The sequence below is a fragment of the Balaenoptera acutorostrata genome, chromosome 3 (assembly GCF_949987535.1).
Source record: "Balaenoptera acutorostrata chromosome 3, mBalAcu1.1, whole genome shotgun sequence".
NCBI lineage: Eukaryota > Metazoa > Chordata > Mammalia > Artiodactyla > Balaenopteridae > Balaenoptera > Balaenoptera acutorostrata.
Genome location: NC_080066.1, coordinates 167,458,299 through 167,484,771, shown reverse-complemented (window position 1 = coordinate 167,484,771; position 26,473 = coordinate 167,458,299). Strand labels below are relative to the sequence as shown.

The following is a 26,473-nucleotide window of genomic DNA, read 5'->3' as shown; positions in this document are numbered from 1 at the left end:
GATAGAATTTTAAAATATTGTTCCTCTACCAAGCTATATAGAGTTAATCCCTTGGATTACTGTGAGTCTCTGCTAACACAGTATGAGAATATCTTTCAGGATCTGGCTGTGCCACAGTCCCTGGGGTGACTGTCAGGTCCTGTACACTCCTTTGAAATGTGAGTGCTTTTAATTAGATGGAGCAATGGATATTCTTTGTTTCTATATTATTATATTATTATCCTTCTGTTGCCAGAACTCCCAGTCCCGTCTAATTGCAAGGGAGGCTGGAAAATGTGGTTTAGCTACGTTCTCAGGAAGAGAAGGAAATAAGTTTTGTTGAACACATAGCAGGCTCTGCCATGGAAACAGACCCCAGCCATTCCCAAATGGATAAATGGATAGTCAATGATCCCAGCTCCTTTTCCTACCAACCTGTTTATCCCCACCAATTTGAAATGCTTCTTTTGACCTTTGCTGAATTCCTGTGTATGTGTGTGTGTGTGTGTGTGTGTGTGTGGATGCTGTTCTCATTCATTAATTCCTGGGCCATAATCACACTGAGGCTTTATATTTTGTTTTTATATCATTATTATTTTTTTGAAAAAGATATTCTTCTGGCACATTTATCCAGATAAACTTTAGATTCAATTTATCTAGTTTTCTACAAAAGGAAAGCACAAATAAGCAAACAAAAAATTCCACAGTCCCCCTATCATATATTATTAAAAATATATTCTACTCGAAAACATTATACTACTAGGGAAAATAAGCATTATCTGACAATTGGTGTTTTCTGACTCCGAGGAAGTATGCTTTTTAAAAAAGCAAGCTTCCTATCTGACAGTGGCTAACAGCATTATTAACAGGGCATTTATAAATGGCTCGATGTTTATAGTTCATATTTCAACTTCAACTCTATTTGTTGCATTAGCAAAATGAAGCTTATTAAGCTTAATTCTTTTAGTCCGTCTCGCCAAGCATCTGAACCCCCTACTACTCAGCTTTCTTGTCTGGAAGTATGTAATCTTTCCTACATTACACTTGAAAGTTCAGCTCATTCCTAAACCTCCAGTCAAGGATATGAACTTGTTGCTTTCAGAGAGGCCACATCTGTTCATGGAGCCATTAAGCCATCAGTTAAAGTGGTCAGAGTTCATTTTATTGCCTCCTTTGTGGAAGAACTTGTAGTGTAAAAGCATGTGTTATTGAAAACATAATTTTCCTCACCATTATGCTTTCTTTCTAGCCAGATCATAACCTGCTAGAAATCTATTGAGCGTAGAGTGAAAAGCTCTTCAAAATAGCTGTTCTTAAGAGATTAAATGATTGCCATCTCTGTCCCATTTCTGTTATCTCATAATCAAGTTCAAGATGATACTAGATATCTCAGCTGAAGTGATTATATATTTGAAATAGAAATGGCTTTATCTCCATTCATATTTCATACTATCGTAGGCAGGATCATTTTTTTTCCCATTTACATTTATATATGTTTATAGTTCCTTACAACTGTCTGTGGGTTAAAGACTCAAACTACTTTTTAAAGGCTAAAAATGGCTAACGGGGGTTGGCTTGCCTTTTTAGACTTTCGGTACAAAGACACTAGTTGTAGATTAAGAGCCAGCATAGATTCATCAAAATGTACAGCTGTATCAAATCTTAGCAACCATAGCCGAGCAGCTTGACCAGTGAGAAGCTTGAGATTCACAGCTGCTGAGACACTTGCCCAGGGTCACCTAGCCTCGCCAAGACGAAAGCTCACTCCTAGGCCTTTTCTGGTGGATCACACTGCCTCCCTGTTGTATTCAGAGTAGGCCTCTTACACAGATATGGCGTAGGGAGAGAACAGAGGACCTAGTGACCCAAAAGTACAGGAACCAGATTTTTTATGATTAGTCCAAAGAGGCTCACTTTTGTTTTTGTTCTTTATCCTTAAAGCTGTCTGATCCATGCTATTTTCTTCCATCACAATTTCTCTTCCAGAGATTCAAACTGAGAAAAAAGATCATGTCACTATTTATTAGCAGTTCTGCTAAAACACTTGATAGAGAAGGAATATGAAACTCTTTGCCAGAAATGAGACTTTGGGCTATATGTTGATTGCATTTATCCACATGCATGCAAGTAGTCAATAATCAGGCATACTGAAAGTACATTCTTTCCTCCTTTTAAAATATCTCTAGCTTTACATAAGACTCCTCATTTTAAAAACCTAGTAAATAGGAAAAAGTGAGTCATTATTTATGGTTAATCACTTTTGCCAGCTGTGACTGCATTTCACATCCATTTTTCTTTTTCTTGGACTGGAGAATCTATCCTGTCACTCTTTAGGGAAAAACCATATCGGTCCCATCAATACCTTCTTTCAGCACGTAATCACAGTTAAGCCACTGTAAACAAAGATTTTTGTTGGACTACAGCAAGAAAGTAACTTCTTTAGAATGCAGAACTGTGGAGAATAATCCAGAATCTTGAGATAGCACCTAAAGAGAAAAATCTGAGTTATTTTAGGGTTTCTTTCAAAATAGAATAATTATTTCAAAAATATTGAATTTATGAGTGTCTACTCTGTGTCTACCAAGTTCCAGATATTATAAGGTTTAGAAAAGATTTCAGATGGGATACCTGGCATGTCAGGACACTTTTATTTGCAAGTACCAGGAAATCGATTTCATACTTCCTTTAACAACCCAGGGAATTTATTGAATCAGGTGACTAAGAGTTTTGAAATTGGGCATGCTTCAGGCCTGGTTGATTAGGCTCCAAGTCACTCTAATTTTTCTGATTCTTCCCTTCCCTGTGTATAGCTCCATTTTCAGGCTGATAATTGACAATGAAAAGCAGGTGCAAAAATTTTTGGATCAATGGCTCATAGAACTGTTGTGGACTTTGTACTCTTGTGGTAGGAAGAGGACCACTGTAATATCGTGTCACCTCTGCATCCCAGCTGAAAGAGCTTCTCCTTTCTCAGCTCGCAAACGAAATTCCCAGGCTTCATTACGGTTGACCCAACTCTTTACCCATCAGCAGTGGTCAGAGGAGGAATGCCATGTACTAATTAACCAGTGAATCTTTAAACCAGTCACCACACTAAGGAGAGTGGGATTAAATCGGTTGGCTTAGGCCAGTGGGATCCCGCTTCTGGAGCTTGGGGTGGGGACCCATCCACCCAAATCACACAGCTGCTGAGTAGCACAGGGGATGGGGGCATAGATGCTGGGGAAGTAGCTGACAGCATCCACTGTGTCTTTCATCTCGTAGGCTGAACCTGATCCTAATGAGGCCAAAGTTTTGCCTGACTTGTGTCATTCTTTGTTCCTGGCCATCCTTTTATCCTCCACGGTTCATCCTAAATGGCCAGTTCCGCCACCTGCCCACAGCCAGTCCATAGCGGTACCTCTGCATCCAAGTGGCAGAAGAAGTCTCTTATATTGAGGAATATACTGTCCTCACCTAAAGTCTAATAATACCATTTATTGTTGGCAGGCTAGATAGTATTAAGTAAGACATGCATATGATACGATGAAGAGAATGCTGCTCTCTTTTTCTGGTTGACGTTGGCATTTCAACTGCCTGGAACTTCAAACTTCAGAGCTCTTCTTAAAGGGAATATTTAATTTGCTCTAAAAATCATTTTCCAAATAGAAGAAACTGATCTGTTTCAATAGTGAGTTCCCTTTTACTTGAATGAGAATCTGATGTGACATGCTGTTGATGATGGCAATTTAAATGCCCCGTGAGAACTTCATCTCTCAAAATAAACTTTTCACTGTGTCAGCCTGGGATCTCTCTGAAAGCAGACCTTTGGATGAGGGCTTGCACTGCAGGTTGCTTGTTTGGGGCACAACCTTGGTGTGCAAGAGCGGAACAGGTAATGAAAGCAAACCGGTGCAAGGACCTCTTACCGCGGTTGTTACTTCTGTGAGCGACTCAGTCCCACCAGAACCTCCCATGAGCCGAGAGAACAACCTCAGAGGGACGGAGGGAAAGTGGTTATCCATTGACGGCTGTCCCCTCATTGGTCAAGGGTCACCTATGGGGCGTTAACTCCTTTTTTCATACTTCCGGGCTGTAAGGGTGAGGCCCTGCCCAGGTGATTCCAGGCAATCCCAGGTGAACAGCGGGAGGTACCTGGGGACGCGAGGCACCCCCAGCAAAGGCTGGAGCAAAAGATGGATGGCGAGTGTGTGAGGCGGGGCACGAAGGGGGTGCAACACACACTAAAGAGAAGGCATCTGCCAGAGCCATGTAGGAACCTGCAAAGGACCAGAAACCATCTACGTGGCTCTTCTGTCTTTCCTGGGTGTCTGAATGGCTTTTCTTTCTTTCTTTCTTTCTTTTTTTTTTTTTTTAACATCTTTATTGGAGTATAATTTCTTTACAATGGTGTGTTCATTTCTGCTTTATAACAACACGTCTCTAAAAAGGTAAAATTAATAAACACGTCACCGACTGAATTGCTGTCGAGCCCTGCAGGACTCTCATCAACAAAGAGGCAAGCACGCCAGTGGGGAGAACCGGCAGGGTCCTCAGAAGAGAAGGCTGCTTGTGGGAGGAACTGTCAGTATCGCATCATCAACTGGCGGGTCCTCTCATGCCCAGCAGGGACTCCTTGCTTGGAGGGTAATTTTTACTCTCACTGTTCAGTCAGTATGACGGCTTTGTCCCTAATATAATGGTAGTTTTGACTTTCCTTTAAATTATTCCGTAGAGAATCAGAGAGAAAGAGGGCCTCTCTCCCTTTTCCCTGCCCCAAAAATTCCACTCAGAAAACTTTTCTCATTTACATCTTTGCCTCCACATTAAATTTCTCATTCATGTTTCAGGTGAATCAAATGCGACGTCAACTTTCAACACCCCGTGTAACTATCACAGTGACTCAAAATAATTGCCGACTGTCAGTGTATGTGCTGCGAACACAGATATGCCCGCCACTGGCTCTGTTATCACCAGAAGAAGGCAGAGCTTGCCTTCTTCTCTGGGCTCCATTCAAAACCTTCGTGTCGGCGAGGCACAGGGTTGAGGCAATTATCTGCTTAATCCACCCAAGAAACGTGTGCCTCCTCTGCCCCGAAATCACTTGTTTAGAAAAAAGAAAAAAAAGTCTTAAAAGCAATTTTCTAGTAAGTATAGATTTAACTGGAATGTTCCAGAGAATTGCCTCCAACTTTGGCTCCTCTAGCTCAGTGGTTTTCAGTCAGGGATGGTTTTGTCCCCCCAGGAGACACTTGGCAATAAGGGGAGACATTTTTGACTGTTATAGCCGGGGAGGGCCAGGGGAGAGTCCTACTGGCATCTAGTGGGTAGAAACCAAGGATGCTGCTAAACATCCTACAGTGTGCAGGACAGCTCCCACAGCAAAGAATGTTCCAGCCCAAAATGTCGACAGCACCGACACTGAGAAATCCTGCTCTAGCTGTTGAGGATTTATACATAAATAAGGTCACTTGTTTAGAAAATTCAGACAAAAAAGAAAAAAATATTCCTTCCTTCAATTGAAAAAGAGATCAATATTAAAGACAATTTTAAGCCAAAATAACCCATAAGACAAGTTTGTGTTTGGCCTATAATCTTCAACTTCTGCCCAAATGAATATAGGTGTTTATAAGATTGCAGTTACATATAGTTTGTATTCTTGTTTCTACTTAAAAATGTCACTTTTATAGTCTTTACATCATTTTAATAGAGAATATTCCATTGTTTCAATTCCTCTCTCTTCGTTTCTTTCTTTCCTTCCTTCCTTCTTTTTTTTTTCTTTTTTAAGTAACTTGAGCAAAAGCACGCACTCCAATTTGAAATCTGGCTTTGGAGACCTGGCCATGGGGCACTCTTGAATTATTATTTTATTTTTATTTTTTAAAAATTTATTTTTATTTATTTATTTTTGGCTGCATTGGGTCTTCGTTGCTGCACACGGGCTTTCTCTAGTTGCAGTGAGTGGGGGCTACTCTTTGTTGCGGTGTGCGGGCTACTCCTTGTGGTGGCTTCCCTTGTTGCGGAGCATGGGCTCTAGGCACGCAGGCTTCAGTAGTTGTGGCGCGTGGGGTCCAGAGTGCAGGCTCAGTAGTTGTGGCGCACAGGCTTAGTTGCTCTGCGGCATGTGGAATCTTCCCAGACCAGGGCTCGAACCCATGTCCCCTGCATTGGCAGGAGGATTCTTAACCACTGCGCCACCAGGGAAGCCCATCTTGAATTATTTTACAACAAAAATTATTTTCAAAACATTACAAGAAATTGGTATGATGTAAATTTACTACTTGTGAGAAACATTTGCTATTTATGTACTTTTAAAATTTAAAAACAACCTATGTTTTTCTTTAGAATGTAATATTAGAGCAGCACTGGTGCTGAGCTTATTAAAAAGATTCACAGTGTGAAACCCTGGCTCCTTCAAGGTGGGGACCACTTAGCCTCTAGGTCACAGGAACATATCTAGTCTGGGCTAAGTCCACACCACATCACAAAAGGAAAGAGTATCTCTGGGCTTTCTATCCTGTTCCATTGATCTATATTTTTGTTTTTGTGCCAGTACCATACTGTCTTGATTACTGTAGATTTGTAGTATTGTCTGAAGTCAGGAAGCCTGATTCCTCCAGCTCCGTTTTTCTTTTTCAAGATTGCTTTGGCTACTCGGGGTCTTTTGTGTTTCCATACAAATTGTGAAATTTTTTGTTGTGGTACTGTGAAAAATGCCAGTGGTAGTTTGATACGGATTGCATTGAATCTGTAGATTGCTTTGGGTAGTATAGTCATTTTCACAATGTTGATTCTTCCAATTCAAGAACATGGTATATCTCTCCATCTATTTGTATCATCTTTAATTTCTTTCATCAGTGTCTTATAATTTTCTGCATACAGGTCTTTTGTCTCCTTAGGTTTATTCCTAGATATTTTATTCTTTTTGTTGCAATGGTAAATGGGAGTGTTTTCTTAATTTCACTTTCACATTTTTCATCATTAGTGTATAGGAATGCAAGAGATATCTGTGCATTAATTTTGTATCCTGCTACTTTACCACATTCGTTGATTAGCTCTAGTAGTTTTCTGGTAGCATCTTTAGGATTCTCTATGTATAGTATCATGTCATCTGCAAACAGTGACAGCTTTACTTCTTCTTTTCCGATTTGGATTCCTTTTATTTCTTTTTCTTCTCTGATTGCTGTGGCTAAAACTTCCAAAACAATGTTGAATAATAGTGGTGAGAGTGGGCAACCTTGTCTTGTTCCTGATCTTAGTGGAAATGGTTTCAGTTTTTCACCATTGAGGACAATGTTGGCTGTGGGTTTGTCATATATGGCCTTTATGATGTTGAGGAAAGTTCCCTCTATGCCTACTTTCTGGAGGGTTTTTATCAAAAATTGGTGTTGAATTTTGTTGAAAGCTTTCTCTGCATCTATTGAGATGATCATATGGTTTTTATCCTTCAATTTGTTAATACAGTGTATCACATTGATTGATTTGTGTATATTGAAGAATCCTTGCATCCCTGGGATAAACCCCACTTGATCATGGTGTATGATCCTTTTAATGTGCTGTTGGATTCTGTTTGCTAGTATTTTGTTGAGGATTTTTGCATCTATGTTCATCAGTGATATTGGCCTGTAGTTTTCTTTCTTTGTGACATCTTTGTCTGGTTTTGGTATCAGGGTGATGGTGGCCTCGTAGAATGAGTTTGGGAGTGTTCCTCCCTCTGATATATTTTGGGAGAGTTTGAGAAGGATGGGTGTTAGCCCTTCTCTAAATGTTTGATAGAATTAGCCTGTGAGGCCATCTGGTCCTGGGCTTTTGTTTGTTGGAAGATTTTTAATCACAGTTTCAATTTCAGTGCTTGTGATCTTTGATAAAGGAGGCAAGAATATACAGTAGAGAAAAGACAGCCTCTTCAATAAGTGGTGCTGGGAAAACTGGACAGCTACATGTAAAAGAATGAAATTAGAACACTCCCTAACACCATACACAAAAATAAACTCAAAATGGATTGAAGACCTAAATGTAAGGCCAGACACTATCAAACTCTTAGAGGAAAACATAGGCAGAACACTCTATGACATAAATCACAGCAAGATCCTTTTTGACCTACTTCCTAGAGAAATGGAAATAAAAACAAAAATAAACAAATGGGACCTAATGAAACTTAAAAGCTTTTGCACAGCAAAGGAAACCATAAACAAGACGAAGAGACAACTCTCAGAATGGGAGAAAATATTTGCAAATGAAGCAACTGACGAAGGATCAATCTCCAAAATTTACAAGCAGCTCATGCAGCTCAATATCAAAAAAACAAACAACCCAATCCAAAAATGGGCAGAAGACCTAAAGACATTTCTCCAAAGAAGATATACAGATTGCCAACAAACACATGAAAGAATTCTCAACATCGTTAATCATTAGAGAAATGCAAATCAAAACTACAATACGATATCATGTCACACCAGTCAGAATGGCCATCATCAAAAAATCTACAAACAATAAGTGCTGGAGAGGGTGTGGAGAAAAGGGAACCCTCATACACTGTTGGTGGGAATGTAAATTGATACAGCCACTATGGAGAACAGTACAGAGGTTCCTTAAAAAACTAAAAATAGAACTACCATACGACCCAGCAATCCCACTCCTGGGCATATACCCTGAGAAAACCATAATTCAAAAAGAGTCATGTACCAAAATGTTCATCGCAGCTCTATTTACAGTAGCCAGGACATGGAAGCAACCCAAGTGTCCATCAACAGATGAATGGATAAAGAAGAGATGGCACATGTATACAATGCAATATTACTCAGCCATAAAAAGAAATGAAATTGAGTTATTTGTAGTGAGGTGGATGGACCTAGAGTCTGTCATACAGAGTGAAGTAAGTCAGAAAGAGAAAAACAAATACTGTATGCTAACACATATATATGGAATCTAAAAAGAAAAAAATGGTCATGAAGAACCTAGGGACAAGATGGGAATAAAGACACAGACCTACTAGAGAATGGACTTGAGGATATGGGGAGGGGGAAGGATAAGCTGTGACAAAGTGAGAGAGTGGCATGGACATATATACACTACCAAACGTAAAATAGATAGCTAGTGGGAAGCAGCCGCATAGCACAGGGAGATCAGCTCTGTGCTTTGTGACCACCTAGAGGGGTGGAATAGGGAGGGTGGGAGGGAGGGAGACGCAAGAGGGGAGAGATATGGGGACATATATATATGTATAACTGATTCACTTTGTTATAAAGCAGAAACTAACACACCATTGTAAAGCAATTATACTCCAATAAAGATGTTTAAAAAAAAAAAAGGAAAGAGCAGAATCTTGCTTAACAAATCAGGATGTAAAGAGACAAATGCTAAAGCTCATGGTGATAAAAGTAATTATAACCACTTATCTGATGAGTCAAAAAATGTTTGTATTTTAACAGATATGAAAACTATTGGAATTCAGCTGAATGGCCAGAGTCTAGTCCTGCCTGAAATTCTCAATGTATCCCATTGTCACCCTGGGTCTTCTGCCCTTTGAAGTCCAGATAGTATTGCCTGGAACTCCCATTCCACATCTTGTGGAATTTTAAAGCACTTCCTAGGTTTTTGCAAATTTCTGGAAGACCTGTGGCTTTGAGTTCTCATTTCTCTGAGTTAATTCAGTTGATGGGTCATCTTACCGTACCCCACTTTTCTTGCTCCCTACTGCACCCGCTCAGACAGAACTCATCTCCAGGGCCGAACTCAGCACACACTCCCCAACCACACCATCCCCCCTTAGACTGTGTGCCTGTCAAGCCCTTGGTGAAGATAAAGGAGGGTTATAACACGCAGCACGAACAACTTCGGAGCACACAGTAAACGTAGCAGTTAATTAAAGGACCTTTGGCCACTGGGGCCTTTTTCTTGGGCCAATTCCCATTGTATAGCATCCCAGCCTCCTCCCTACCCCTCAGTAGCCCTTCTCCCTGCATCCTGTCTTATCTTGCTCATCATCTCCTTCCTCCCAGATGGTCCTATATTGTTCATACTGAGTTACACAGAGCAGTTCAGCTCTCTTGAGTCCGTACTCCCCAAATCAATTCCAGCTCTCCCTTTGCATCTCAAAACCAAGCAAACCAAAAAGCCTTTAATTTAACTGGATTTACATGTCTAGAAAGCAGTTATTGTTGTTCATAGCAATTTATTTTCCTCTCATCCATCTGTATAAACTTTGTTCATTCCTTTAAAAAGACAGTTGTGAAATATAAGCCTGTATGTATGTATGTATATATGCATATATCTATATCTATGTCTACAGCCACATGTCCAGTAAAAGAGCAGTTAGTTAAGTGGCTTCAAGTGCTTGGACTTTAGCTACAGGGCAGGTTAGACGCAGATGTGTCCAGTGCTCTGCCTTGGTTTCCAGTTTCCAGCTCTTTATCTCTAACTTGTTCAGCCTGACACTCAAGGGGTTCCTTCCATCCATTGCTCTACTAAGCAACCTCATCTTTCAGAGTCCATGTCTTACTTGGTCTCTCTGTACCTGGTCTGTATTTACAAAATGTGGTCGGGCATGGAGACCACAATTGACCGTTCCTTATTGGTCCCTGAGTGATGGCTCCTAGGTGCCTTCTTCAGTGTGTTTTTATTTCTCTGGCTAGTATTTTAGACTCTATAAAAACCGTGATGATATACTTTCTTTAATCCCCCCAAACCTCCTGGGAGGCAGTAGATATTCCAAAATGTTGTCCACTGTTTCCCCAGATTCATTTACTCCACAAATTCATTCACTCTGCAAACATTCATTACCTGCTATGGGCTAAGAGGTGGGGACACAGCAGCAAACAAGAGAAAGTTCTTGCCTTCCCAGAGTTTATTTCTAGTTGGAGTGATGGTGGTGGAATATTTCAGTGCTGAATGTATGTTGGTGACACCAAGACAGCACACTCTGGTTTCATAAGGAGAGTATACTCCTTTTAGGGTTAAACACTGTAAACAGAAACAATGAAACGTTTTACCTAGTGACGTTTTCTGCATCTCCTCAGCACACCACTAATTCTACCCACCTGCCACATCTGCTCCTCCATCACATGGTGACTTGAGTGTGGGTGCTGTGAAACCTTCCTTCTTTGGAATAATTCCGTCTGCAATGAAAAACAGTATTTTAGCTTTTAAAATTATAGCTCTGAAATGTGAATTTCCTCTTCATTCTCCTTGAGATGACCATATATATATGTGATGATGCAGAAAAGTTGAAGACAGTATTTTACCATGTCTCATTCTAAATATAAACATGATGTTCCTCCGTTCATTATAAAAACGCCACTCCAAGCCTTGTGAATAAACTTTTCCATTTTAATACCTCTTGGTTATACTGTGCCCATTTTATGATGGGAAGCTTTGGCAAAGGCAGCAAGAAAAATAAGAAGTTAATGGAATTACAATAAAGTTATTTACTGAGAAAATCAGGCAAAAGGATTTCCTTTTCTACAAGCATTCAGCATCTCAATAAGTGAATAAACACACACACACACACACACACACACATATCAGAAACAGTTTATTCTAAATATTACTTTTCTAGGTTATCCACTTAACTCACCCTATGAGATTTATAGTTCAATCATACCAGTTCAGAATGGAAAGAAAAAAGTCCATTTATCTAATCCAATTCCTTGAGAAAAAATACGTAGGCAATATTAAGAATCTTCAATTATCTAATTTAATAGAAGGGATGATTTATACTCTGTAATCAGTAACATGTGATACTGATTATTTCTAATCCCTTAGAAGAGATCCGACATTCTGCTTTTGGTCCTGTATAGCATGAAATCGTCATGTATATTTTACCAGAAGAAGTAACAAGAATAATGGCCCCTACAGTCTGCAATCATTTTATACTAACATACTGCAACATGGTTTTGCCCTGGGGCAGAGAAGTAGGGATTTTCTCTACTTCAAAAGAATGAAAAATTATTATCACTCTATCCAGTACCATTATAGACTTCAGAGACTTTGGCATGAAATATTCAGAAAGTTTATTTTAGAATTCAATATTTTAAAAGCCTGCTTTAAAACTATTACAGTGATTAGTGGCTCTGTTACTTGGACCAGTCCTTGCTTTAAAAAGCCCTATGTCATGGTTAATACCATTTGCTGTTTCAACAAAATATAATTTGCACCAACCCAGGAGCTCCAAATAAGGCACGTAATGCATTGTTTTAGAGTGCCCCCAAAGAGGAATTGGGACCACAACTCATCAGTTATCTTTCAAACACACTCTTAAACACTGCTTTCACTGGTAGCAGTTGAATGTATTGCTTATGCCATGATTTTGTCCTTCTGCCATGTGTTATCTTAACCAGGTGGAATGGGTGCCATTTCTCTGCTGCCTGTTCAAGGAGCAATGCCCCTGTCTCAGTGGCTGTAGGGACACACACGGACAACCCAGCTGAGGCCGCCCACACCCTCCGCTGACCAGCCAGAGGCTCACATCTTCACCTCTCTCCTTAGGAGTCAGAAAAGCTTATCAGGTGTTTGTGAGGAATTAACCAAGCTTCCGAGGCCATGAATGAAGCCAGTGAAAACTTCCGGAGCTTGAGTTAGCTGCATGGGAATTGCAACACAACCGCTTCTCTCTGGACCATCCTATTTACATAGGGAGACATGTGGAATAGAGTATAGAGCCCTGGTTTGGGAATTTAACAATCAGGATTTGAATTTCAAGTCTGGTTACTTACCAGCAACATGATCCTTCAGAAACCACTGAACCCCTTTAGGCTCAATGTCTGTAAAATGGACCCGTCCTGGCATCTGTGCACAGATTTGATGAGACAGGTGATATAAAGACAGTACGAGGCAGGGTGTCAGTCACTGTTCCCATCATTATTATTTACTCCCAAAATATTTTTCTTATCTCTTAATTCTTTATTCCACACTTCTGTTGTGTAATGTGTGAAAGGAAAATCAAAATGGAGTTGGTGTTGCTAAGAGAGTTCTCTAAAATGGAGCCAGGAGACCATTAAGGAAGTGTGACTTCTGCACATAAAAATCTTTTGTCCTGATAACATCATCCAGAACACCTTCCAGAAACGCAAAATATTTACTGGACCCTTACCTTAAAACAACCTGTGATTCCTCAAGGGCAAATCTTTTCTAACTTGAGTCAGAGTCAGTCACAAATTTCACCAGGAAACTTTTAACAACCCCGTGGCTTTTCATCTCTTCCTGAGAACACTCTTTCGGGGTTACCCGAATTTGTATCTCCCAAATTGCAATTTTTCAGACCCTAAATAAACTCTTTTCTTCTTTGCAGCCTCCTGCATTGTTTTTTTGGTTGACAAATGCATGTATATTTATTGATATATCACAGAAAGAATTTGCAGGATGACTAGAAAAACCATCACTCCTGCCTTTTTTAATATAACCTGTGCATTTGATGACATTCCTTTAAATTTATTGAATATATTATTTCTGTAGATTTTAATAAATAACTTTTCCTTTCCTTCACACCTTAGGTATTATCAAGGAAAAAAAAAAAAAAGATAAGCATCAACCTCAGCCTTCAAGCAGATAAAATAGGTGCCTCTCACATAGACATGAAAAGAAATGAAGATTCTGATGTGCTCTTGATGCATAAGGTGAGACGAAACTAACCTGTAAATAACTTTCTGTTTCATTTTCCAGGGAAGTAGATCAAGACTCAGATGGTCACGTCAGCTTTAAAGACTTCGAATATGCCATGAACTATGGACAAAAGTAAGCCTAACTATTGTGTGCTGCTTTTGGCAACCTGTGGGGAGACCGAAATAGATTGTGATATATTTAGATGTCAAATCCCACTCTACCAATGATGTCATGCTGCATACCTTCTGTTAAACTCTTCATCATGGTTCTCAGATGCTGACAATTGCTTGCACTGCCACTGGGATGGTCCCCAACCCCTCCTCTTTACTCTCAACCCCCGACTCCCCCCCCCCGCCCATGCTGCCAGCCAGGATGCTGCACTCATTTACTGGTCCTTGCCACCCTACCCACAGCCTCCCTGATCCTCAGCAGTTCCTAATGTCAGGCACTGCCAGTGGTACCAGTTTCCTTCATGCATTCAGCTTTGGTTGAACAAATAATAGCACCTACATGCAACTGAGTGTTGACTGCGTTCCAAGCAATGAGCAAGGCTTTTGGAAAACAAAGTTAAGACTTCTCTAAGACAATATATCCTTAGTAGTCATCAAAAATCATCATCGCAAAAATGGCCCTAGGGCGCTGGCTGTGCGAGATGGAAAAACCAGATTGAGCTGACATTAGTATAAGTCTTCTCCAGCTGCATACAGAGGAAGAACAGGGTGCAGTAAGGATATCGGGGGCAAAAGACTTACCTGCAGAACCCATTAGAACGGCCTGGGCCTGGGGTTCCTGCAGCAGAACAACAAGCCCTGGGCTGCCCGGTTGCCCTCTGCGGTACCCTCCCTGGTTCTGGGCGGCTCTGCCCTGAAACAAGAGCCTTAGCCATCTGTGTTCCCGTTCTCTGTTTTCTGCCCATCCATACCTGGGATCCGGGGACTGCTGTCCTAGAACCAAAACTGTGACCCTGGACATTCAGCACTTATTTTAAATAAATACTCATATCAGTACTAATATTTTATCTGTAAATGTTCAGAATGCTAAACATTAACAACACTGTGAAAACATCTAATATAATTCAAATTTTAAAAGTATTAAAGGTCAAGGAAATATGTACATTTGTCAAAGAGAAACATTAAATAAGCATCCTTCTAACATAAAGTATTAGCAGATAAACTTAATAAACTGTCATAAATCAGAGGAGCCTAAAGAGACATAACAGCTAAATGTAATTTGGTGTTCTGGAGGGGATCCTGGAATAGAAGAAAGGACATTAGGTAAACACTAGTAAGGTATGGACTTCAGTTCATAATGCTATATCAATATTGGTTCATTAATTGTGACAAATGTACCATACTCATAGAAAATGTTCATCATAGGGGAAAGTGAGTGAGTACATGGGAACTCTCTGTCCTATCGTCATAATCTTTCTATAAACCTAAAACTGTTCCAAAATAAAAAGGTTGTTAAAAAATAAAGTCTTATTCCAAAGTTAGCATACTAAACACTATCTAAAATGAAGGAAACTTTGAAAATCATTAAGAAGTACACATGAAATATTATTTCAAGAACAAAGTGGATCCATGGTATCATTGAGCATCACGTGCGTTTTAGGACAAATTGTTCTGGCTGATGAAAAGCCCTTTCTGACTTCGGGTAGAGTTTTATTCAGCAAGTATTTTCATCATAAATTGAATAGTTGAGTCATTGGTCCTCATCTCAGTACATAAGTGATCCTGCTTTTAGATTTTTAAAATATAAAAATTAGAGTAATCTACCAACAAAATGTTTATTTCAGTAATTGCCAGAATACCAAAACCTTGTATTGCAATCACTATTTGGACTTTATTTCTTCCTGTAAACATGACAAGAGAGTGGGAGAGGTCACGTCCTCCCGTTGAGTGGCAGGCAGGAGGCCAGGGTGGGAAGAGCTATTGGGCAACTACCTTGATCCGGGATTAGTCCAGGCTCTCTTCGGTCTCAGTGAGGTCTCAATGACAGAAACCTACCCACACTAGCTTAGACAGAAAAGGAATTTACTAAAAAATACTGGGCTAGCTTATATAATCCAACATAGGAAGGGCAGTGGTGCAGCTGGGTTTCCAGGAAAACGAGAGCCAGCAACACGAGCACCTCCGGACTCTGCCCCCGTCCCATGGTCACCGCAGCCTCACACCATTCCAAAAAGGAAGTGGCCCGTCATCTGTCCAAGTGCAGAGACCCCAGAAAGAGGCTTCAGTTGGCCCCTGGATCAGTCAACTCTCATTCGTCTTGAGGGTATAGGCTTTGTCCCTAGGCACTCAGCCAGGTGTGCTGAGGGCTGGTCACAGGAGGGGAAGTTGATAAGAGCTGGGCGGCCATCCCCTGTTCTTGTTTAGAAGAAAGCCATATGACCTGGACCTTCTCTAGGAGGGAGAGCACCTCGGGGATTTGGTGCTTAGGAGGGCCCAGGCTCTCAGGGCAGAGCACAGACCAAAAGAAGGGGCAGTGAGAAGCTGCTCATGTCACCTTCCCTCCTTACCACTCGCCCTACACTCAGTCCAAATCCTTGTCTTGTAAGCTTTGCCCCAGCTTCTCACTTCCAGGACCCCACCCTCGTCCCCAAGCCACATGATGCTGTCTGCAGTGTGACCCTGTTGGTCTCCCTTCAGTTGCATGGCCCACGGATGGGCATCTATGCAGGCTGATCAGCTCGGTCTCTCCCCATGGAGGGCCTCGGGAGTGAGGGTGAGGGAGGCGGAACAGCGCTTCTCCGGCCGAATGAGTGGTGATGACTCAGGGGCGAGGGGCAGACGTGTTTGCCACCATGTGGCCTGGAAAACCAAGGCAGCTGGTTTGCAATGAGAGCAGAAAATGAAACAGACACCAAGAGGGGAACAAGAGAGGAACTAGAGAAACCCCATGGTACCGGATTTCTGATTAAAGCTTGTACACAAGGCCCAGTCATAACCCTTTGGGTCCTATGAGGTAACTCTGTATCCTTCCAATAAATCGTTCTGCTCAAGCCAGCTGGAGTTGCTTTCTGTTATCTGAAACCAAGAGAACCCTAACTGTTACAAGCATAGAGCCAAGGACAGATACTAGGTAACATCAACATTTACTGGGGCAGCAGAGAAAAGAGTCTTCTAAATCGACTAAGAAGAAGCAGTCAAGATGGAAGAGGAAGCTGTCGCCAGATCTCTCCCGCTGATACCTCCGCCTCTACCTCATCTTTCACTATGACCAGCTCCAGTCTTCCCCTGTGGCAACAGCTCTCTCTCGGAGATCACCAGTGATTTCCAGCGGCCAAACCCACGAGCCCCTCTCGGACCCCATCACACTTGTCCTTTCTCTTGGGTCCTTCTCTCTTTAGCCTCCATAGCACTGCTCTCGCGTGGTATTTCTGTGCCCATTCTTCCCTGACTCTCTTTTCCTGTATCTTCAGCCATCTCGTAAGTGGTAGTATTCTCCAGGGTGCTCTAATTGACCACTCTTCTTTTTTTTTTAATAAATTTATTTTTTTATTTTTGGTTGCGTTGGGTCTTCGTTGCTGCGTGTGGGCTTTCTCTAGGAGCGCCGAGCGAGGGCTACTCTTCATTGCGATGTGCAGGCTTCTCATTGCGGTGACTTCTCTTGTTGCAGAGCACGGGCTCTAGGTGCGCAAGCTTCAGTAGTTGTGGCACACGGGCTTAGTTGCTCCACAGCATGTGGGATCTTCCCGGACCAGGGCTTGAACCCGCGCCCCCTACATTGGCAGGCAGATTCTTAACCACTGCGCCACCAGGGGAGTCCTTGGCCACTCTTCTTTTTTTTTTTTTTTTTTTTTAATATTTTATTTATTTATTTATTTATGGCTGTGTTGGGCCTTCATTTCTGTGCGAGGGCTTTCTCCAGTTGCGGCAAGTGGAGACCACTCTTCATCGCGGTGCGCGGTTGGCCACTCTTCTTGATCAACACATTCTCCAAGGATGATTTCATTCTCTCCCAAGACTTCAGCTATCACCTTTATGGGTGTGACTCCACCAACCAACCAAACTTTATCTTTCGTCTTGATCTCTGCTGCACCCAGACCTGTGTTTTCATTTGCCGGTTGGATGTTTTCACCTCAACCCAAGCTCCCTGAGCTAATATCAGACTCATTGTTTTCTCTGATTTCCAAAATTGGCTTCTCATTCTGTGTTTTCTATTTCTGTTAATGGCATCTATCCCATCCCCCACCCCAAGCTCTCATCTGAACCAGCCACCTAGGAGTTTCTTTCAAATCTCCCTCATCCTCCTTCACTGTGACATCCAGTCAGTCACTGCCTCCTTTGAGTCTGCATCTGCAAAAACTTTCATGACATTTCCTTCCATCCGTCATGATCTCTCGGCCCATGTTCTTATTCCCACTCCCATCCGTCCATTGGGCCATATGTTCTTCTATTCATTGCTATAAAGATGAGTAAAGGGTGTGGTGATAAGTAAGAAATAGACCCCATTGTCATGAAATTTAGTCCAGCATGTCAGTTATCTTCTCAAAGCACAAATAGAATTGTTTTGTTTTGTTTTTCTCTGCTCAAAAGCTTTAATAGCCATCTTTTCTATTGGGTCATGTCTAACCCTTAATGTGCCATTCAAAGCCCTCTACAGTCTTGTCTCCACTTGTCTGTTCAGCTTTATCTTTCACAACTACCTCTACCATACCATCCCACAACCAGGCAACTCACACACACACATACAGGTCCCTTAGCCTAAAAACACCAAAATAACAACTAGATCTTTGCCCCAAATAGAAAATTAACAAATAACCTTGGAATTCATATCTGATGAGGGAATAGGGAAATACACCGTAAGATAAAATTCCATTTAAAAAAACATTGGGCCACCTTCATCCTAGTGAATTTGTTTTTTAATTTTTATTGGAGTGTAGTTGCTTTACAATGTTGTGTTAGTTTCTGCTGTACAGCAAAGTGAATCAGCTATACGTATACATATATCCCTCTTTTTCGGATTTCCTTCCCATTTAGGTCACCACAGAAGATTGAGTAGAATTCCCTGTGCTATACAGTAGGTTCTCATTAGTTATCTATTTTAGGTATATTAGTGTCCTAATGAATATTTTTCCTTCCCCATTGTCACCTTCAGGAGGGGAAAGGGGGGCCGATTTTGCTGGGTATTTTGTATTATTTCATTTTATTCTTGAAAATTGATGAGATAGACATTAGCATCCTCTCTTATAAATGAGGAAACCACCTCTGAGAGTCTAAGTAACGTGGCTCAGGCCAGGTGATGGCGATGGGTGGAGTGTCAGGGTGGAGATCCAAACCTGTCAGCCTGACTAAGCATAAATAACTGCTCTTATGCTACATCACCTCCAGTGGGAAAATCATCTATGACACCGGTCCGTATTCTTTGGTCACACTTTGTTTTTGATCCAGAATGAGTTTATCCAGATTCATTGGCCATCCCAGGTCAAGCTTCTATCACATGGTAGGTATTAAATACTAATTCCCATCTTACACATCACGAAGCTTAATCCAAATTACATTGGGTTATTAATCAAATCCACTTTCAAAAGACAAAGATTTGCCACCAGAGACAATATCTTTTAAATGTGCTGCCAGCTCTAAAGGCGGTTTTCAAAGAGGATTTCTAGAAATGCTCTGAACAATGGAAGCATTTTTGAAATAGATGTGCATCCTCACTGGGCAACACTCACTTATGTGTGTAAATTCTAAACCGCAGTTTTCAACAGTCACGGTACTTGGGGTTCACGCTTCACTTACGGAATTGTAATTTAGGGTTAATAAAAACGGTTGCTTTCCTTTTTCTTAGCTTGTAACTTTTGAGAAATCTGTTTAGAACTGCAGAATTAGACAGTTAAAACCCACACAAATGGAAATGTAATGGCATTAGGGATAGCAGCTCACAAAGTGACCTTTCTTACAAAACAAATTTAAATTGGCTTGGCCACGTGGATTCAAAAGTGGCTGAAAACAATTTAACATAATAAAATATGGAGTGTTCAATCTAAATTTCTCTTAGATTGCTAAATTGGTAAAATGCTCAGAAGTGTGAATCAAAAAGAACATTACTCTAACTTCACAGGAAATGCAGATTAATTTATATGAAAACATAAACTGAAATCCAAATATACTCCTTATTTTATGATTTACTGATCCTTGGCGGGGGAAAAAGACTTCAAAGGAGAACAAAGCAGTTAGGTTTGGTGTAGTATATTCATTAGGAAGAACAATTTCAATAATATTAAATTTTTACAAAAAAATTGACCAAGGGTCTGGAAGTACATCGCAAGTATAATAATAGTCACTGTAAAGTAGAAGCCAGGTTTGGTCATCTTCTTTCTTTTAAAGAAGGAAGCCAACCTTGACTTTAAATGATGTTTCTAAGGTTAAACATGGCAGAAATAGTGCTTGAGTCAACTTCTTTACCAAGCATTCTCTACTGCTACTTATATTGGACTGCTTGTGGAATGAGGTTTATTCATTGTCTTTCTTTTTTCCCCCTTTTTCCCTTCCCTCCCTTCCTCCTTCCTTCCTTCCTTTCTTTCTTCCTTCCTTCCTTTCCTTCCTCCCTCCCGCCCTTCCTTCCTTTGTTTCTACTATCCCTATCACATGCATAGATAGAATTACATACACTGAGCCATCCAGGGTTCTATCTGACCTGCTTTTTAACTGATGTCCTTGTGTCAACAGATTCCACCCCCCCCCCACTACAAATAGAAACCAAAATTCCAGCATACTTCATGTATTTTATCAAATATGAAAACCTCTTGGCCATTATCTCTTCAAACACTTCTTTTATGACATCCTTGAAGAGAATGTCCTCTCAGAATCCAGTTACACGTATGTTATGCCGACAATGTTATCTGACATCTCTCTCATTCTCTGTTCTCCTCCTCCCCCTCTTCCTCCCTCAGTTTAACTTTCAGTTCAGTAATTTCTACTCACTCACTGCTGGTGGGAATGCAAAATGGCACAGCCACTTCCGAAGACAGTTTGACAGTTTCTTACAAAGCTAAGCATAGTCTTACCAAATGATCCAGCAATCATGAACCTACATATTTACTCAACTGATTTGAAAACTTCTCTCCACAAAAAAATTTGCCCAAGAATGTTAATAGCAGCTTTATTCATCATCACCCAAAGCTGGAAGCAGCCAAGATGTCCTTCAGGAGATGAGTGTATAAACAAAAGTGATACAACCATACAATGGAATTATTATCCAGTGATTAAAAGAAATGAGCTGTTGACCCACAAAAACACATGGGTGAATCTTAAATGCATATTTCTAAGTGAAAGAAGCCAGTGTGAAAAGGCTACATTCTGTATGGTACCAATACGACATTCTGGAAAAGGCAAAACTATAGTGATGACTAAAAGACCAGTGATTATCAAGGGTTTTTTGTGGTGGAGGAGGGTTGACTAGGTAAAGCACAGGGAATTTTTTTTTTTTTTTAGTGTGGTAAAATATGCAAGATGAGCCAGAAAGTGAGGAAGTGCTCAAAAAGCAAAACAAAACAAAATTTAAAAGAAAACAACTTACATTGGTAGGGGTATATCAGAGGGACACAAGAACCAATAGAAAGAGCTCCAAGTGGCCAAAGCTGGAACAATTTGAGTAACAAAATAAAGTAGTATTGGATTATAACTCAAAGTATAAAATAAATATCCTTGAGTCCACACTGATTCAAATAAATGATTGAATAAATAAATGGCAGAGTTGAGACACATCTCCTTTGCAGAAGAATTCCAAATGATTTATGTAGGTACTCTGCCTTCAGAGAGGTGGAGCGTAGCTCTCCATTCCTTAAGTGTGGACTGCAGATAGTGACCTTCTTCCAATGGGTACCGTATGGAAGGGAGACGTAGAGTAACAGTGGTGAAACCTGACAAACGCTACTTGAGCCAGGTGATCAAGGTCAATATCAACAGTGATAGATCTTGTTAATACTATGTACCCTTATGTATGTGATGAAAATGACCCTTAACCTCTCTGGCTTTCCTCCTCAAACCCCACAACCTCAGTCCAATCATGAGAAAAACAGCAGACAAATCCTAATTCAGAGACATTCTACAAAATACCTGACCAGCACTTCTCAAAACTGTCAAGGTCAAAAACAAGGAATGCCTGAGAAATGTCACAGCCAAGAGGAGCCTAAGGAGACAGGACAGCTAAATGTAATGGGATAGCTGGGATGGGATCCTGGAAAAGGAAAAATACATTAGATAAAAACCCTGGAAAACTGAATGAAGCATGGGCTTTGGTTAATAGTAATGTCAAAATTGTTTCATTAATTATAACAAATGTATGATACTAATGTAAAATGTTAATAATAGGTGAAACTGGGTGTGAGGTGTATGGGAAATCTGTACTATCTTCACAATTTTTTTTTTGTAAATCTAAAACTGTTCTAAAATAAAAGTTTATTTTAAAATTTTCAGGTGTTACTGTATGGTGGAAATTATATCCCTTGCCACTCTAAATTTATAATACAAGTCTAGATGTCAATTAAAAATATATAAAGGGGTTATATATAGCTTTTCAAAATAATGTTATAGGATACATTAGCAAAAAATGGAAAACCACCACTTAATGGCAACTTTATAGGACTCTGAACTCTCAACAGTGTCCCATTGGGGTCAGGCTTTTGCCATAGGGACGTATGCTCACAACCTGTTATGTGGGTTGGTTTCTGACAAAGAAGAGACCTCATATATCTGCTTTTGAATTGCATTTGGAGAGCCTCAAAAAACAAACAAACAAAAGTGCCTAGCTTTCCTATAGTACTGCTTGCAATATACATTTCAAAGGAAGAAATCCCTTAGCTTTGGACCTGTCGAAATGAAAGCCCTTTGCATGTCTTTTGAACTTCATAATTCCTACAGCACTGAGAAAACCCACAGGTATGGTTCCTAGATTCTCCCTGTGGCCAGTCTCAGAAAGCCTGTTAATATGTTAATATAGCCAAACATGGAAACAACCTAAGTGTCCATCGATGGATGAGTGGATAAAGAAAATATGAAATATATCTGTATCTGTACCCATACAATGGAATATTATTCAGCCATAAAAAAAGAAGAAAAGCTGCCACTTGTGACGATATAGATGGATCTTGAGAGCACTATGCTAAGTGAAATAAATCGTACAGAGAAAGACAAATACTGTACTGATTTTCAGCCTTTTTTCTTTTCTAATACTTATAAGACTGTAAGTGTCATCTAAGCCCTGCTTCAGCTGCATCTCACAGGTTTTGGTATGTCTTGTCTTCATTAATATTTTGTTCAAAATATTTTCTAATTTCTGTTGTACTTTCTTCTTTGACACATGGGCTGTACAGAAATGAGTTGTTAAATTTTCAAAAGATGTGGCATTTCTAGTTTTTGTTATTGATTTCTAGCTAATTCCACTGGTCAGAGGACTTATTTTTAATGTTTTCAAATCCTTGAATCAATTCGCTTTTAAGCCCTTCAGTTCTCTAGTGAACAAATACATCTTCCCATGTATTTAAATAAGTTTTAAGTATAATTAAGTAAACTCTATAATCTGATGTCTTAAGTCTCTTGAATGTTTCAATAGTATTTGTAAACTCGAATTTCAACTCAAAATCGTAAGTCTAAACCAACTTGTATTTTTTTTAAATATTTATTTATTTATTAATTTTGGCTGTGTTGGGTCTTAGTTGCCGCATGCGGGATCTTTCGTTGCGGTGTGCGGGCTCCTCGTTGAGGCACACGAGCTTCTCTCTAGTCGTAGCGCGCGGGCTCCAGAGTGCGCGGGCTCAGTAGTTGCGGTGCTCGGGCTCTCTAGTTGTGGCGTGCGTGCTTAGTTGCCCCGTAGCATGTGGTATCTCAGTTCCCCGACCAGGGCTCGAACCCATATCCCCTGCATTGGAAGGCAGATTCTTAACCACTGGACCACCAGGGAAGTCCCCCAACTTGTATTTTAAATTGGAATCACAAAGTGAATCTGTTAATCAGTCTAAAGCTGTGCTGTCTAAAGTCACCAGCACATGTGACTACTTAAATTTAATTTTAACTAATCAAAATTAAATAAGGTTAAAAATTCAGTTCCTCACTGGATAGCCATATCCAGTAGCCATATTTCAAGTGTTCGATAACTACCTATGATTGGTGGCCGCCATGTTGAACCGCGCCAAAGAGAACATTTCCATCATTGCACAGAGTTCTGTTGGACAGCACTCCCTAGACACTCCTGTAGTGTGCTGGCCAGCCTCTGGATTGGCCGCCCTGGGGCCCTGATCCTGGTCCAGTCAGGTGACAGAATCCTGTGGTGATTTATGCGAACATCATCCCACACAAGGGAGCTACTGTGGGGACTCCTTAGAAAGGGATTGAGGGAGATAAAAACATTCCGAGGCAAACTCCTGCTCACCCTTCAACGCCCCATGCCAACCTCACGTCCTGTGTGACAACTAACTCCTAACCCCTTAGGAGATGAGTCATACTTTCTTCTGGACCCACTCCCACAGCAGTCACTTCAGAGCTCTCCTCACACTGTAGTGTGGTCGCTGCACTTCCCTACGAGCTTCCCGAAGCCAGGACCATTTTTTATCTTTGCGTCTTTAGTGTCTGGCGCCGTGCCTGTGCATGACGGGTTTGCATACATTGCTGAATGAGAGGGAAGTTTCTCTGAGAGGCAGAGCTAAGAATCCGAAGATGTGAATTCCCCTCTCCACTCAGTGTTTGAATGATGCTCCTTGGCAAGTCAAACACTTTTCTTGGGCCTCAGTTTCCTCTTGCTCATCAATTTCAAGGAGGAGGTTGACTTCGATAAGATTGCTCATTGCCTGTTAGATGTAAATAAGTGTTATATGAACAAAGGGTGCCGTGGCCAAGGAAGCTCGGGAAATACTTGGTCAAACATGACAAATGGGTGTTTTCTTACTGTAGGAGTTCACAGAAACTTTAAAATGCTGAAGTCCGTTATGACACTCCAAGGAATGGGTAGAATGCAGAGTTTCTCAGACTTATTTGATGGACCATGTAATTCTGTGTTTGTGTGTGTGTGTGTGTTTATGTGCACGTGAGGATATAGAGAGAGCCATCTTAAAGAACTAATGTTCCATGGATTATACTTTGGGAAATGATTGATTAGCTGTCTCTAAGCGATCTTCCAGTTCGATGTTTTTATGTCTTATGAACATGCTGCCATCTTACCGTCCCTGGTACCTAACTTGACTGGTGGTGTGACTGTAAACTCATAAGCCACACACTTAACTTTCCACTCCATCTGCCCCTGCTTCCTCATCTCCCCTTGCACCCCTGTCCCACCCAAGTGAAGACACTGAGCAGCTCGACTTGAAACACCCGGAAGGAAGGGCCTGGGGTGCACCCACTTAACTTCAGACCTCAGATAGTGAGATCACGTCAGAGCTGATCTAAGAGCAGCTGCCTTGAAAACTGAAGCATAAGACAGAATGATTTTATTTTAATTTAAATTGATTTTCTCAGCTCTATCATGTTTCTTTCATGATATCATGGAGGTAACTGTTTAGTATATCTAATCTTAGCCATAACTTAATGTACCAGGCTTTCATGCCCAGGAATTATTAAAGCAGCAACAGATTATTAATGTTATGTTAATAAGAAAGCAATAATGAAATATTATACAGAGTTCCTATTCCATATATTAGTAATGAAGACCTTTTGTGTTTTTGTGGACCTGATACTTTACACTGTGGTTGCCAAAAAGATTAGAAAATGTTTTTGCCTTCTCAGCAAAAAGGCCCCAGATTAGGCTACGTGACTAGAAAATATTTGCAACAGGTAACAAAAATGGCCATGGGCATTGTGAGACAGGAGGCAATGAACTTATTTTAATCTGAGGTGCCAGGAATAGCAACATTCTTGTTGCTCAGGAGTGAAACGAACAGTTTATCAGCTGCCTTGGAAATACAAAGTAGAAAACAACAGTGTTACTACAAAGCTCAGTCCTGTGATAAATTGCCACACGGACTGGAACGTACCAGCACTGATGGTAGAAACCAGTGTTTAGTAGATGCCTGCCATTGGCTGACACTGCTGTCAGCACTTCACACGCACTGTCACAGATAATTCTTGTGGCAACTCTAAGACAGAGGCATTATCCTTATTGTCAAGATGGGGAATAAGCACAGAGGAGGGAAGGTCAGTGGCAGACCTGGGATATGAACCCGGACGGCCTGTCTTCTGAGCCCACCCTTATAACCACAACGCTGAGAATGGAGACCCCTGGCCTTTCGGGTCTGAGCCCTGGGTTAGGGGAGGCACTGCAGGCCTCTGGCCTATCCAGAGAGCTTCACGTATTTCCACTAACGCACTCATTTGCCTGCACCTCCAAGGTTACCTCGGGTCTCACAGTGCCCCCCGGGGCAGACTGTGATTTGGTATGGGTGTAGCAGGCCAGACAGATCTCCCATCACTCTGCGACTCTCCAGTGGAGGTGACCACAGCCACCCGCTCATCAGAAAGTCCACTTGGTTCTTCGTGGAGCCAGTATCACCTGAGGACTGGTGACTTGTAAACACGTGCACACACACACACCCGACCTCTCCTCCTGCCCCACACACACACACGCGTCCTCCAGCCCCGCGGTCAGCCCTGCACTGCCCTCAGTCGTGTGGTTCTCTCTGCACTCCCAGCAGTTTCTTGAAGGAGACAGGCCTCCTCTGTGCTCTGTTGGCCTTTGTTCCAAGAACATGGGCTGCGTGTTCATCCCCTCCTGTGCCCAGTCTTATACTCAGGTGGATGAGACGCACCTGGGTGTGAGGCCCCCTCACATCATGAGGAGGAAGAGGTTGTGTAACCTGTGGATTCCAAGACCCCGAACTTCACGTCGCCATCTTGGCTTCTTCCTCCGCCATCGTTGGGCTTTGGCCAGACACATAGAAATTCTGAAAAGCGAAATGCCATTTTCTTCAATCACGTGATTTTTGAAA

At 41.2% G+C, this 26,473-nt stretch overlaps 1 protein-coding gene across 16 annotated transcripts in view; it reads left to right on the top strand.

The window, feature by feature from the left end:
* The window catches only part of LOC103015693 (EF-hand calcium-binding domain-containing protein 11-like), a 229,134-nt gene that overhangs the window by 132,399 nt on the left and 70,262 nt on the right, over positions 1-26,473 (top strand). For 9 of the 16 annotated variants that reach the window (XM_057542735.1, XM_057542743.1, XM_057542734.1 and 6 more), the window contains one exon: positions 13,618-13,689. In XM_057542735.1, coding sequence (XP_057398718.1) covers positions 13,618-13,689 — 72 coding nt within the window. Of the gene's footprint in view, positions 1-13,617; positions 14,665-20,155; positions 20,382-21,560; positions 21,974-26,473 lie in introns of those variants that run through there. The other 7 variants (XM_057542749.1, XM_057542737.1, XM_057542742.1 and 4 more) reach the window with 6 other exon arrangements.